Raw genomic sequence first — 13,769 nt, forward strand, 5'->3', positions numbered from 1 at the left:
AAAGAAGAAAAACCAACATTCATATTCATCATTCATATTAAAGAAGGAAAAAAAGGGAAAGTATTTAACTACTTAAGAGTGAAATCCTATGATCTCTCTGTCTCAAACTTTCACACCATTTCCTTCCTCCCTCCCTCTCTTCCTTCTTACACATATGTATTGACTGCCTGTGTGCCAGGCTCTGGGCTAAGTTCGACAGAATACATCACCACGGATTTTTTTTTTTCTTTTTCCCCTTAGGTGTATGCATTGAACTGAATGTGCCCATGCCCCCAAACCCGCATGTTGAAACCAAATACCCAAGATGATGGTATCTGGAGACGGGGTCTTTGAGAGGTGATTCCGCCACGTTGATTGGCTGAGCGCCCTTACAAAAGAGATGGAAGACAGCTCCCTTGCCTTTTCTACCATGTGAGGACACAGCAAAAGGAAGACACCCTATGAGCCAGGAAGCAGGCTCCCCCAAACATCAAATCTGCCAGAATCTCGATCTCGGACTTCCCAGCCTCCAGAACCGTGAGAGACAAATGTTTATTGTTATTTTTTTCAAGATTTTATTTATTTATTTGAGAGAGAGCACAAGAGCGGGGAGGGGCCGAGGGAGAGAGAGAAGACTCCCCACTGAGCAGGGAGCCCAAAGACCCCAGACTCAATCCCAGGACCCCAAGATCATGAGCTGAGTGGAAGGCAGATGCTTACCCCGCTGAACCACCCAGGCGCCCCAGTGTTTGTGGTGAATGGCACCGCTGCCTTGGTATTCCCTTACAGCAGCCTGGAAAGACTGAGACAGATGACTGTGAACTTCAGATATTCATTATAGTGCCTTAGAGTCATAGCTTTAAAATCAGTAAGATTTTAATATTTATTTATTTATTTATTTGAGAGAGAGGAAGAGGGAGCAGGAGCAGGGGGAGGGGAGGCAGAGGGAGAAGCAGACTCTCCGCTGAGCAAGGAGCCCTACACGAGGCTCGATCCCGGGCACCTGGAATCATGCCCTGAGCCGAGGGCAGACACTCAACCAACTAAACCACCCAGGCGCCCCCCCCCCCCCCCAAGTCAGCTGAGATTGTATTTCCAAACAAGGAAGAGAGGAGCACTATTTTGCACTTCACAGCTAAAGGGCCACTGGAACTTGCGCTCCTGACTCTCTGTCACCATCTAGAGGCAATTTGTACATATTGCAGGGCTAGTTCTGGGAATATTGAGTAAGCACAGTCATGTCGGAGGTTAGTTGTGGCTGGCTTTGGCGTGTTTATTTATTTATTTATTTTTAAGATTTTATTTATTTATTTCACAGATAGAGATCTCAAGTAGGGAGAGAGGCAGGCAGAGAGAGAGAGAGGAGGAAGCAGGCTCCCTGCCAAGCGGAGAGCCCGATGCGGGGCTCGATCCCAGAACCCTGGGATCATGACCCAAGCGAAAGGCAGAGGCTTTAACCCACTGAGCCACCCAGGCGCCCCTGGCGTGTTTATTTATTGACCCTACAGAAGACAGTGGACCCAGTCATCCGCAAATGGATGGAAATGGAATTTATGATCTCTCCGGCTGTGAGTACATGAGAAATGGGTCTCAGTTTCTGTACCAGACCATGGAGGGTGGGGATCTATGGAGTGCAAAGGTTTCCTAGGGTTTGGGAAGACAGCTGGAAAACCAGTGGGGGAGAAGCCACTTACATCAGGTTCAAGAGGAGGCCTCCACCCCCTTGGTGTCCAGGTCTTTACTGAGACCACATAAAGCACAGAAGTCGCCAGTATCAGGAGCCCCCACAGGTGCTCGCTACAAATGCATATCTGCAACCCCCGCCCCACCCCTGCACAAAATCTGCTGAATCAGGATTTCCTGGTGCATGGCCCAGGAATGCGCACAGTAACCAGCATCACAGGTGATATTGATGCACATTAAAATCTGACATCAGATGTATGAAGTAACAGAAATGCAGTGTATCTTCTGTTCTCACTTTTAAAGCCCACATATAACGTGCTCAGGAAAATACAGTCAACCCTTGAGCTATCTCTCTGATACCTCGTGTTTACTCCCGTTTCACATTATAGAGCGGAGGCCGCTAGAACCGAAACATTATGTTGGGAAGCCCGGTGGTTTGTTCAACCTGGATTTCCTCACTGTGTGGCCTTTCCCAAAGGCATTCCCAGCACGAGGGCTCTGCTTGGGCAGCCTGGGGGGTCACCTCATCGCTGCCATGTCCAGGGAAACAGACTATGTGTACTGACTTGTCACTTGTCCTGAGCTGCGACCTGGACCTCATCTTAACCACCTCGGTATGACTGCAGGAGGGTCCACGTCCCCCTCTTTTGCTACCATCCTGGTCCAGGATGCCTCATTACTCACCTTGATTCTAGTGAGTTTGCTTTCCGGTTCCCCTCTGACCTGACCTTAGCAACTCCAGTCCTGATCCCCACAGATAAGAGATTCTGTGTTAGAGATAATGCTGCCCTCCCCTCTCTCTTTCTCTCTCACGTCTTAAATCTAACAGACTCCTGCATGCTTCCCTGAGTCTACAAGGTCCTGGCGACTTGGCCCTCCACTCTCTGCCTTTCCCCCTGGCCTGTAACTCGCTCCCCAGGGCGAGCACTTTTCATGTCTGGAGACCTTCACTTCTGTTGTGCCCCCTCTGCTGACACACAAGACCTCGTTCTACAAGGAAAGAACTAACACGCTCTTTGGTATTATTTGAAATGTCAGCTCGGAAGAGACATGGAACACACTCTTATCCCCACCCCTAGCTAAATTAGATAGAGCTGTTATTCTTTCTACTTTAGGAGCCTGTTCTGTTCCTTTATAGTATTTCTGATCATCTGGGTTCTGACATGGTTGAGTTATCTAGTGAGAGCCTTTCCCCCTGGCCTAGACTATATTCTGTTCATCTGTGCACACAGTCGGGATCCAAAGATCAAGTAAGTGTATGGAGTAGATGAACAGGCCCGCAGGCACGCGGGAAGTAAGCCGCACATTCACCCGGCTGGCGGCATGGTCATGGTGGTTGAGTTCTGGGAGTTGGGGTATTTGGGGCCAGGACTCAGTCTTGAGAAGCTGGAGGCAGAGTCACAGGGAGAAGAAAGGAGAAGCGGCTAGGCCACCGCCATCCTGCCCCGTGGGGCAGGCTGTGACCAGACTCAGGGCTCCAGCCTTCCGGGCTCCCCCAGATTTGCCAGCGCCCACGGTTTCCTTGGGTAGCTAGGTTCCCTTAAGCCCAGCTGAGCCTAGGTTCCTCGTCTTTCTCGAGGGGTTAATAATTCCCACCTTGCAGTGAAAGGGCCCGAGGTCAATGAGACAAGGGGGCTGGGTAGCACCTGGTGCTTGGGAGGCTTTGCGAACGCCGAAAACGTGGGCTGTCTCGCCGGAAGACGTGTGCCAGAGAAGTCTGCCCAGGCACCGAGGGGAGTCGCGCCACTTACCTGAGCCTGCCCCCTCTCCGCTCAGCCCGCGGTGCGCTTAAATTACGTTTTCCAAGCCTGACCCAGGGCGCTCCCCCCCTCCCCCCCCCTCCACTCCCCCACCTCCCCTCCCCCTCCGCCTCCTCCCTCGGAGCGGGAGCCGGGGATCCCACGCCCTTGCACCAGCCCGGGGGCTCGGACGGGCCCGGGAGCCGCTGGTCGCCAATCACCGTGCGGTGGAGAGGCGGGCGCTCGGCTCGGCGCGCCGGGGGAGCCAGCTGGCGCTGCTTTCCCCGGGAGCCTCAGACGCTCACACAGACAGACAGACGCACAGACTGGCGGGCAAGCAGGCGGGCAGGCACGGACAGAGTCCGCCGGCCGCCTGCGCTCGGAGGCGCACGCCAGCCCGGGCCCGGGGAGCCCCCGTCCGTCCCGGGAGCGGCAGGCAGGCAGCTCCGCGGGCCGGCGCCGGCAGAAGGGAGGGCGCGCGGGCGGCCGGAGAAGGGGAGGCCCCGGCGCGCGCGGCCCGCGATGTGAGCGGCGGCGGCTCCCACCTGGCGCCGCACCTGGAGCGCCGCGCTCCGGGCCGGCGGGGAGAATGCGCGCGGCCAGTGCGCTCCGCCCGCCGCGTCCGGCCGCCCGCAGCCGCCGCGCCCGCACCTGACCATGGAGTGCGCCCTCCTGCTCGCGTGCGCCCTCCCCGCCGCCCGCTCGGGCCCGCCGTGGGGTCCGGCGGGGCTGGGGCGCGTGGCCAAGGCAGGTGCCCGCCGCGGGGCGCGCCGAAAGCGGGGGGGCAGGGGGCGCCCGGCGCAAGCCCCGCCGCGCCTCCTCACGCGCGGTGTCCCCTTTTCTCTTGCAGGCGCTCCAGCTGTGCTGCCTCTGCTGTGCGTCGGTCGCCGCAGCCTTCGCCAGTGACAGCGGCGGCGGCGGCAGCGGCGGATTAAACGTTGGTTCGTATTTGCTCCCACCCCTAGAAGGACCTTTCCAGGCACTTGCCCCTTCTTTTCCCCCGAAAAGAGAGAAATGTAGAAAGGCGCCTGCCACCGCCCTCCTCCCCAACCTGGCAGGTGTGCGCGCGTCCTGGAAGGGGCTCCTGTTTGGGGGCGGGGGTGGTGGGGATGTGGCAGGGACTCTGAACTTATCAAAAGAATCAGTGCCTCAAGCTGTAAGTCCCATAAATGAGAAAACAGTACTTTCTTTCGTTCACAGATGGCTTGTTTTAAAAAAAAATCCTTACTATGGTGAGAAATTAGGAAGTGGACTAGATGGTTGATATCCAAAGGCACCTTCCTCACTCCCTTCCTCTGGGAAAGCCCGCAGAAGCTACTTCTTGGTGGGAGATGAAAAAACTGTGAGCCCTCCCTTGCCCCCTCTTGCCTCCTCGCTTTTCGCTTTTCTGCTGGTTTGTGTTCCTGATCTTCCTTTGCTTTTCTGCTTTCCCCTGCCCTTGTCTCACGAGTTCCCAAAAACGGCTTTGGGAGAGAGGAGAGCAGGGAGCTTGAGGTCTCTGGGGCCTTTATCTCTTCTGAGGTTCCCAACGGCGGGGTCCCAGAACACCTTCCCGGTCGGTCATTTATTAACTTCTCGTTGGCACCCACCAGCTACAGGAGAGGAGCCGATCCAGGTGTCTAGCAAGACCTTGATGTCCAACCCAGATTCTAGAATTTTTAGCCTTGCAGGGTTATCTGCCGCTGCTGTGGGAGAGCAAGGCAAATCGGGGAGACGGGGCATGGCAGAGTCATGGAGTAAAGGCTGGGAAGATGTGGGTGAGTGAGGGGACAGGAGAGAGCCAGGAATGAACTCTTGAGAAATTCACCTTTTGTCCACCCAGAGGGGCACTGCATTTTCTAAAACAACCCCTCATTGTTCCATGTATAGTGTCCGGACCGCATCTTTACTTAGTTCCGGAGCTGACCGATTAGGTCACTCCCTGCAGGAGGCTCTGACTGCCTCTCTCTGTCCAGGGCTGAGCATTACCATCCACCTGCTCATTCTCCCCTTGGAAACAGACTTGGAGCTGTGTCTTGGGCAGGGGTCTTTGTGGGCTGAGTGCGTGGAAGGCTACCCCATGGCCTCCTACGTAGAAGCAGACAGAGTTTGGGGTGGGTTGGGGCAAGGAGGTAAGGAACAACTACTTGTAGAGACTAGGGCACGTGCAGGCAGGGTTTTCACGCTTAGCTGTTAGTATGGTGGAGGAAGGAGGTGGTTTTTTGCTAAGGAAACGTTGGATTTAATCAAGAGTCACCTACCTATAAAGCAGCATAGCAGATTTTTGAAAGAAATCGTCTATGGTGTCTTAGTGGGTTTTTTTTTGTATTTTGTTTTTAAGATTAAGAGAGGAAAAAAAGTTTTCCAGTTTTTAAAGACGTGTGTCAGTATTTCTAGTTAAAGGACTCAAGGAGAAAATGGGAGAGGCAAGATATAAAGTCCATTGTGAGAGTGGGAATTGCTCAAGCAATAAGGGTCACACATGGTTCATACAGAAGAAAACAGCTGAAAGTTATGATCCTGTTGGGACACCCCCCCCCCCCAGGCTCAATTAGAATATCCCACATCGATCCCTGTTAGCTACAGGGCTTCTGTTCTTTCCTGAGCTTTTCTTAGTTGGTTGTTGACTATTTTGGGAAAAGGGAAATTCCTCTTTCTTTTCCTCCTCCAGTAACCAAGGACCCAAGTGACTCAAACATGCCTCTTAGTTATTTGGAATCTTTCTAAACACTTTCCAAATTAGTTTCCCATTCTGTGCGTAGAAAGTGGAAACGCAGAGTGTGTTTGAACACGCAGAAGGCATGCTCCAAATCATTTTGTGATGATACTTTTCAGTTTCCACGTTTTGCGATAGAAAACAGTGTGCATGCTTCAATGTTCCAGCAGCAAATAGTGGTTGTTTTATTTTTTTTTTAGTTCCTCCCCTTTAGAACAAGCCGCAATTAGTGCTGTTCTCAAGAGCAAGGGGGAAAGTATTTTGAAACATGCCTTTCCAGGTGTCCCCTGACTGACACTCCCCCACCAACATGTCTGAGCAATCTTAAACATCACACAGTATAGGAAAGTTCTGACAATTTTGAGGCATTTTTATGCATCCACTGTATTTTATGTTTACAGCGAAATGGGATTGTCCCTGTAAAAGCTCGGAGTGAAATGTTCAGAGCTGTACAGGTGCTGGGGTTTTATTATCACATATAGTTAATATCGGAAATATGAAGCTGTCGGTAGGGGCTCGTTATCTGAGATGGTTTCAGGTTACTCAGCACTGTCAATTCCCATTTGAAATTTAAACTCAGCCTCCCCAAATGCTCCCAATTCAGTTTAAACACGAAGATGTTAATCTCCGGGGTGGAGGGGGGATTGTTCTTTTCTCTCCTTTTGTGGTCTTACACTTATTTTCTCCTCACCCCCCCAAAATCACTTTTTATGTATGGATGGCTCTGACTCATGTACTCAGTCCATCTGTCTCCGTGCAGACCATGAGAGTTGTGGCATTTTCCACCAGCATTCTTGACATTCGCGAAGCCTGTGCCTGACTTTTCATTTCTGTAGGAATTATTGTCACAGAGCTCATTTGCTTAGGCCACAGAGCTCCTGTCATCCGTTGTCCTGAACCTCTCTGAATTGTCGTGGATCTAGGTGCATGGCAATGGGAACAAAGCCACCTTTGAGCTGCATATTTGCTCTCTGCCAGCCTGTTGCAGGGGGACACTTTGGCGCTGTGGGTTCTGGGTGCTGACAGTGAAACCTTTCCCATTGCAGATTACGTCTTTGTCACGCCGGTAGAAGTGGATTCGGGCGGGTCATACATTTCACACGACATTTTGCACAGCGGCAGGAGAAAGCGATCGGCGCAGAGTGCCAGCAGCTCCCTGCATTACCGATTTTCAGCATTTGGACAGGAACTACATTTAGAACTTAAGCCCTCGGCGATTTTGAGCAGTCACTTTATTGTCCAGGTACTTGGAAAAGATGGTGCTTCAGAGACGCGGGAACCCGCGGTGCGGCGATGTTTCTATCAGGGATTTATCAGAAATGACAGCTCCTCTTCCGTCGCTGTGTCTACGTGTGCCGGCTTGGTAAGTACCCCACGCTCGGGGCGACTTCCTCGTTTGTGGGTTTTGTAACTTGAATGAGCAGATGTCTGCAATATTAAGCGTTCTTCCAGCCAACTCCACACATTCACACTGTCAGCTTTGATACTTATAATATTCTCAATTGAATTAATCTAATCTGCTCCCAGAAAAAGAAAATAGAATAGAACTTTAATTACCATTTAGAACATTCTTTTGATGTTTAATGGTCTGGGCCTCTTTATTCTCCATGTTTGAGACGCTCCCCAAGGAAATTAATTTGATGGATGCCATTCGCTTTGTAAAAGTCTTGGGAGACCCAGGCATTATATAAATCTAACAAGCTGCTTGCCTCTACGTTGCTTTGAAATAGGAAAACTGTATTTCAATGCAAAATTGGGTTCGGCCGCCCTGTGAAGCCCAACCTTCACTTGTGGAAGGGAGGCCTTTTGTTTCCTTTTAACTAATCTGTTCGTGTCCTGTGCATATAAGGCATCCTTTTAGAGTGTGGTGTGGTGTGCTTGAGGGCTGGCGGCCTTGAGTGTGGCACCTGGGGTGCAGGGCACTTTAAGAGGATTTGGGATGAGTGTTCTTTCCTGTCGGTGGAATCTTCAACAGTGGAGCTCCAGGCCCAGGGTATTGGCGTAAAGGATGCTTGTCTCAGGGTTCAGTGAAATCTGTGGGGTCATAAATGGGGTTCCGGATTCATTGCAATTGACGAGCATCTTGAACGGACGTCGGAGCCTCTGTTCGTTGAGACGCCCCCCCACCCCCCGTGGTCATGCTTCTGGCACGGCCAGAATGAAGGAAAGCATGAGAAAGCCCATTTGAGGATGTAGTTGGTAATGGTCTTGGTGCGTCAGGGCACAGAAGAGGGGCTGGTATAGGTTCCTGTGAATGAAAACTCCCACGTCCTTCACTAGTCAAGACTTTATTATATAATAAACTTCTTTTTCACATCATAGCCTGAAATTTAGCTAACACCTTTCATCACAGAGTTCTGATAGTCTTTGGTGTAATCTTTGAATTATAGGGCAAAGCAAAGATTTAAGAAGTCTCAACTAAACTTGATCCATTTAGACGATCAGTATGACTCACTAATGACCTGTATGTCCTGATATGGTTACACACACACACACACACACACACACACACACACACGAATCCTGGGAGTTTTGTTTGACTTGGTTGTGGTTGTGATGAGTCTCCTGCTCGTTTCTGGGCATTCTCCCATTTCTCCCACTCCCCTATCTGTTCTAGTACCCTAGCCCCTTCAGGAGGTTGGGCATCTCACCACAGTGGCTTAGACTAGCCCAGTCCATGTAACACAGCGGTTGAGAGCAGTCTGTTTTGGGCCATTGCACCCCAGCACTCACTAGTAGGACCTTGGGCAAGTTACTCACCTCTGTGTGTCTTAGTGTCTTCATCTCTAAAATGTGAATAATAATGGGGTTTACATCCCAGGGTTGTGGGGATTAAGTGACTTCTTCTAGGGAAAATGCTTCCACGGAAAACAGCAGTTCCTGCAGGGAATAATCGCCCTGTCACTGTTCTAGTTCCAGAAAAACTTAGCCACTTGATGTTGATTTCTCTTGGGATTCCACTCTCTGCCGATGATCACTTGCCTCATATTAATAGATGTCAGGTGATTTCTCCTAAAGAGGAGATTCCCACGGAGCAAACGATCCCAGAACACCTAGGAATGAGGCAAATTACAATTTTCCATCGTGATATAAAAATTGTGATGGTGTCTAAGAAGTAACTGATAGCCACTTCTGCCTGTGTATAAGGCCGACGTGAATTAGAATCATGGAATTCAGATTCTTTCCCCACTGCTCAACAGACCAGCCATATGTACTTCGTTAAATAACTTCTCTTGGTCTCAGTTTTCTCTCCTGAATTACGTAAAATAATTTCTCAGACTGCAGCCATCTCTAGGCATCTGACTCTGATGATCTGATTTGTTGACCCTGGCCAGACTGGCTTGCTGTGGGGCAGGGAAAGAATCAAGCTTCTCCCCACTGCATTACCCACGTCTCCATACCCTGCCAAGCAAGGGTGAGACACAAACCCGTAGACCCATACTCGATAAGAAGAAAACAACAAGAAAAAAAACAGAAAAGAAGTCCAACTGAGAAACTGGTCACCACTTGGAATTAAGTTTTATAACCTTGAGTTGAGGCGTAATGTATATACAGAAAAGTGTAAAACGTATATACAGAAAAATGCAAAAATCAAAGTTCGCACCTATGTAACCACCAACGAGATAAAATAAGACCTTCATTACAAATGCCCCCGCGAGACTGCACTGTGTCCCTTTCCCAGTCACTTCCCCCCTGCCAGGAGGTAACCACTATCCTAACTACTAACTTAGCTTAATTTTGCCTCTTTGAATATTTTATGTAAGTAAAATTATACAGCATTCCTCTCGAGGACTATTTCACGTGTTGCCATTTATTGTGGGTGGGCATTTAAGTTGTTTTTTGTGTGGGCGTTTCTGGAGTACTGCTGAGCATTTTTGTATATGCCTCTTGGTGAGCAAATGGACATTCTGTTGGAAGTCTGCCTAACAGTGAGCTGTTGGGTCGAGCTGTACTAATTTGCCCTGCGATCAGAGCGTATGGGAGTTCCAGTTGCTCCACTGCCTCACCAACACTTACTGTTGTCTGTGTTTTCCATTATAGCTGCTAAAACGACGGGTGTGAAGTGGTGCCACGTTATATGGGTTTGGTTTGTGTTGTCTTAGTGGTTGCTGAAGTTGAGCCATTCCTTACCCTTCTCAGCCATTTGTGTATTCTCTTTCATGATCTTTCTGTATCACACAGACATAGAGTAGAAATGTTTCCAGCCTACATTATGGTTTTATTTTCCTTTTCTCTGTAAATGGATGCAAGAGTTCTGAGCAAAAACACTGCTTTGCTGACTTAACATCTCTCTTGTCGTGGCTCTGAATCTCTAACAACACATTGATCTGCCTGTGAAATACTATGGGACAGCAGCAGTGAACACCAGGAGATCAGCTGAGCTCAGGGAGGGGACACTTGACTAGGAACATTGAGAGATGGTGATGGAGAGAAAGAATCATGGCAGGAGCAAGAATGTCTTCATCCTTCCGGCCGCCTAGAACACTTTGGCCCTGCTTCTTTGGCCAAACAAGGGGTTCGTATCTTCGCTAAAGTTAATTAGCAATTACTATCACGTATTCAGAACAGTGAATGATTGAAGAGTTCAGGAGAGGGACAAACCTCTAGATGCTTTTTGGAGAGACTCCTCGGAGTGAACATGTTAAAGGAGACGAGCACTTCTTCTTATATTGACCCAGAAGCTGACACGAGATGATGGAGACTGAGAGGTAGAGGCTCTTCTGCTGGAAGTGTCTACACCAGGGTTTCTCCCACCGAGGAGCTGGGCATCTGGCATCTGAATGCCTGTAGGGGTTACAGCAACCTCCTGGAGGGCATGCAGTGTGTATCAGGCCAGTAGGTCACCCTTCAAGAACAAAGTACCCGTGGGAGAGCTAACGGTGATTTGGATTGCCAGGGAAGCCCCAGGAGAGAGTGGGAAAACAAAGGAGGGTCATAATAGTAAAATACGTGGGTAGGTACAGGCCTGCCTACCTGTATACCTATGTGTTCCAGTGAGGATTTCTCTGGCAGCGAATTTCCCTCAATAATTCAGAATTAAACTGTGCTTAAAATATTTTCTTAAAATGCCCTCCTCTCCCCACAACTGAAAGGGCTAACCTCAATTTGGAAGTTGAGCAGGTAGTTATTTACTTAGAATAATAGACAAAACAGAAATTGCACACTTCCCTGAGCATATCCCGCCCACTGTGACTCCTGGGCAGGATAACTTTTTTAAAATTTTGAGTGCCGTACTCTGGGGCTTGTGCGCTCCAGCTCACCACCGCCCCCTACAGCAGACTGTCTCGCACACTGGGAAAAGGTGTCCGGGTTTGCAGCCTTGGCTGCAGAATCTTGGGGTCACAGTTAAGTTAATCTAATCACCACCTGCCATGTACATCCCTTCTTCTGTATCTCGCCCCTCCTTGACCACCACAGTGAGGAGAAGGTCATTACCGCCAGGTTCATTGTTGGGATAGTCTTCTTGATGTTGAACCACCGCTGACCTTCTCATGATTCTCCCTTGTATTTCTTAGTTCTGTCTTTTGAGATGATTGAGCAAATTTGTGTCTGTCTTCCTATATCCTGGGAGATCCAAAAGGCCTTTCTGCCCAAAAAGAGTTCACCCTAGAGCTCCTTTTCATTAGGACTGTGTTTTACAGAGTGCCTGCGATCAGCTGCCTTGACTTTGCCTGAGGTGTTGAAAATGTGAATTTCTTTACCCACAACAGAAGGTCAAAGAGGCTAAGCTCAGTAATGCATGTTTTCAATTCTCCAAATGACTCCTAATGCATACTAACATTAGAGAACCATTGGATCAAGACAATGAACGTATAGGCAGATTTTTTTAATGATTGCTGTTGGAAAAAAAATGCTGTTGGTTTGAGACACTGATCCCATTTCTGAAACTTAATGGAAATGTCCTATTTTAAGAGCTGACTAAAAGGAAACATTGAATGGTTATTTTATTCAACTATTGATGAGCTTCTGTTCAGGGCATGGTGGATAGACTTATAAACAAGTTGGACGCCATGTTCTAGTTTATGGAAAATGTTCATGGAGAAGGGTTTTAAAAACGGGGGAAGCATAGTCAAATTAGTGCTAACTCCATGTCTCCCAGCTTTACTGTGCATATTACCAACTTAGAAGTGCCCTACTTTAAAGACCTTTGTTTATACCTAGAAACTTCCTAACTTATTTGGTCACAGAACCTTTTTTCCCCCCCAAGGAACATCTCTTCACAGGCTGGTAGTGACAAGAAAATCAAAGTGATGCTCCTCCCCCCCCCCCCCCAAAAAAAGATCATGTATTGATTTCTAATTGGTGCAAGATGCTCTGGGGAGAAAAGGATCTCATGACCACATAAGTGGTTTTATGGCCAGATACTCCCACAGATTAAGGGAAACCTTAGGTTTAAATGCAATTAACAAGGTCTTCCCTGTTTCACACTTTTACTATGCTAATATGCACTGTGAAGCTCCAGGAGGTGGTACTGTAATACTAATTGGGCTGCACCTCCCCTCTTCAAGGCACTTCCATCAGCCACTTGTCCAGGTTCTGCGTTCACCATGAAAGAGCAACTTCTCATCTGGAGATGCATCGCACTTTATTGGTACCTGATAGATCTCATTATCAGGGCAATGCACCTCTTGCTTAACAAATCCTTAACACCAGACTCCATTGACCGTGTGAAAAGCTAAAGACCAGGCATACCGAAACGCCCCCCATCTTGCTTTCCTGCCCAGATCTGTTCTAACGGTACTTGGTACTTTACTGTCGGTGCATAACCTCCGCCAACGCCCAGCCGGCTAGAGTGGTGGCGTGATCTGCTGGTGTCTTCGGTCATCTCTGATCAGGGCCCTCAGAGACGCATCAGGGGCTCCCTGGAAAGCGTGCCATGATCAAGGCTGCAGGAGATCCCTCCAGCCTCCATTCCTGACACACCGTCTGATTTTGCCTTTTAGTTTTTCTTTCGTTTCTCTTCTCTTTGTCCCCAACAATGAAACCGTAAGTGGTGTTTCTCCTGCATGGCTGGCTGCCCCAGTGTCCTCGTGTCTTTCCCACCGGTGGCTCTTTTAGATGACGACTGCAGGGACACATCCTCCGGAGAGCCTGGGTCCCTGTGAGGAGCTTTGGAAGCAGTTGGGTTTCAATAGGCGGGAGGGACGCTTTGATCTCCCCTTTTCAGAAGTATTTTATGACTCACAAGTCTCGGCCATTGAGGTGTCTGGTGCTGGTCACTGCCTGCCCAGCAGTCTTTAGAAAGCTGGTTTCCATTCATAAAAGGGTTGAAGTTAAATGACCTTAGTCCAGACAGGCCAAAACAGACCAGGCTCTCCTGCTTTGTGGGGCCTTGTTAGTGGGGCGGGGGTTTGCCGAATTACATACACTCCCTTGGGACTTGAGAGGAACATGGGTTAGACTGGGCTGTATTGATAAGTTTTTTGGGTACAGGCTTTCCCAAATCAGAGATGTTTTCTTAGGTTCCTGATTCATCAAGGGTAAAAAGTGGTGTTTTTGTTTTGTTTGTTGGTTTTGTTTTGTTTTGGTTTGATTTTGGCTACTCTTCAGAGGTGATTTGTGAAGACAATTATTTGCTCTTAGCAGTACTTTTAGCAAAGTGTTGGCCAATCTCTTTTTTGAACACCTAGCTGAGGTTCTTGCCAGAGACCAGGATCCGAAGGCTGATTTGG

General features: G+C 49.1%; 1 protein-coding gene across 1 annotated transcript in view; it reads left to right on the forward strand.

Moving 5' to 3' along the window:
* Positions 1-2,985: 2,985 nt before the first annotated feature.
* The window catches only part of ADAMTS18 (ADAM metallopeptidase with thrombospondin type 1 motif 18), a 137,327-nt gene continuing 126,543 nt past the window's right edge, over positions 2,986-13,769 (forward strand). Inside the window, exons 1-4 of the mRNA XM_045986717.1 lie at positions 2,986-3,017; positions 3,547-4,063; positions 4,252-4,342; positions 7,143-7,459. Of these exons, the coding sequence (XP_045842673.1) occupies positions 2,986-3,017; positions 3,547-4,063; positions 4,252-4,342; positions 7,143-7,459 (957 nt within the window). The remainder of the gene's footprint in view (positions 3,018-3,546; positions 4,064-4,251; positions 4,343-7,142; positions 7,460-13,769) is intronic.

This window comes from Meles meles, chromosome 19 (assembly GCF_922984935.1).
Source record: "Meles meles chromosome 19, mMelMel3.1 paternal haplotype, whole genome shotgun sequence".
NCBI lineage: Eukaryota > Metazoa > Chordata > Mammalia > Carnivora > Mustelidae > Meles > Meles meles.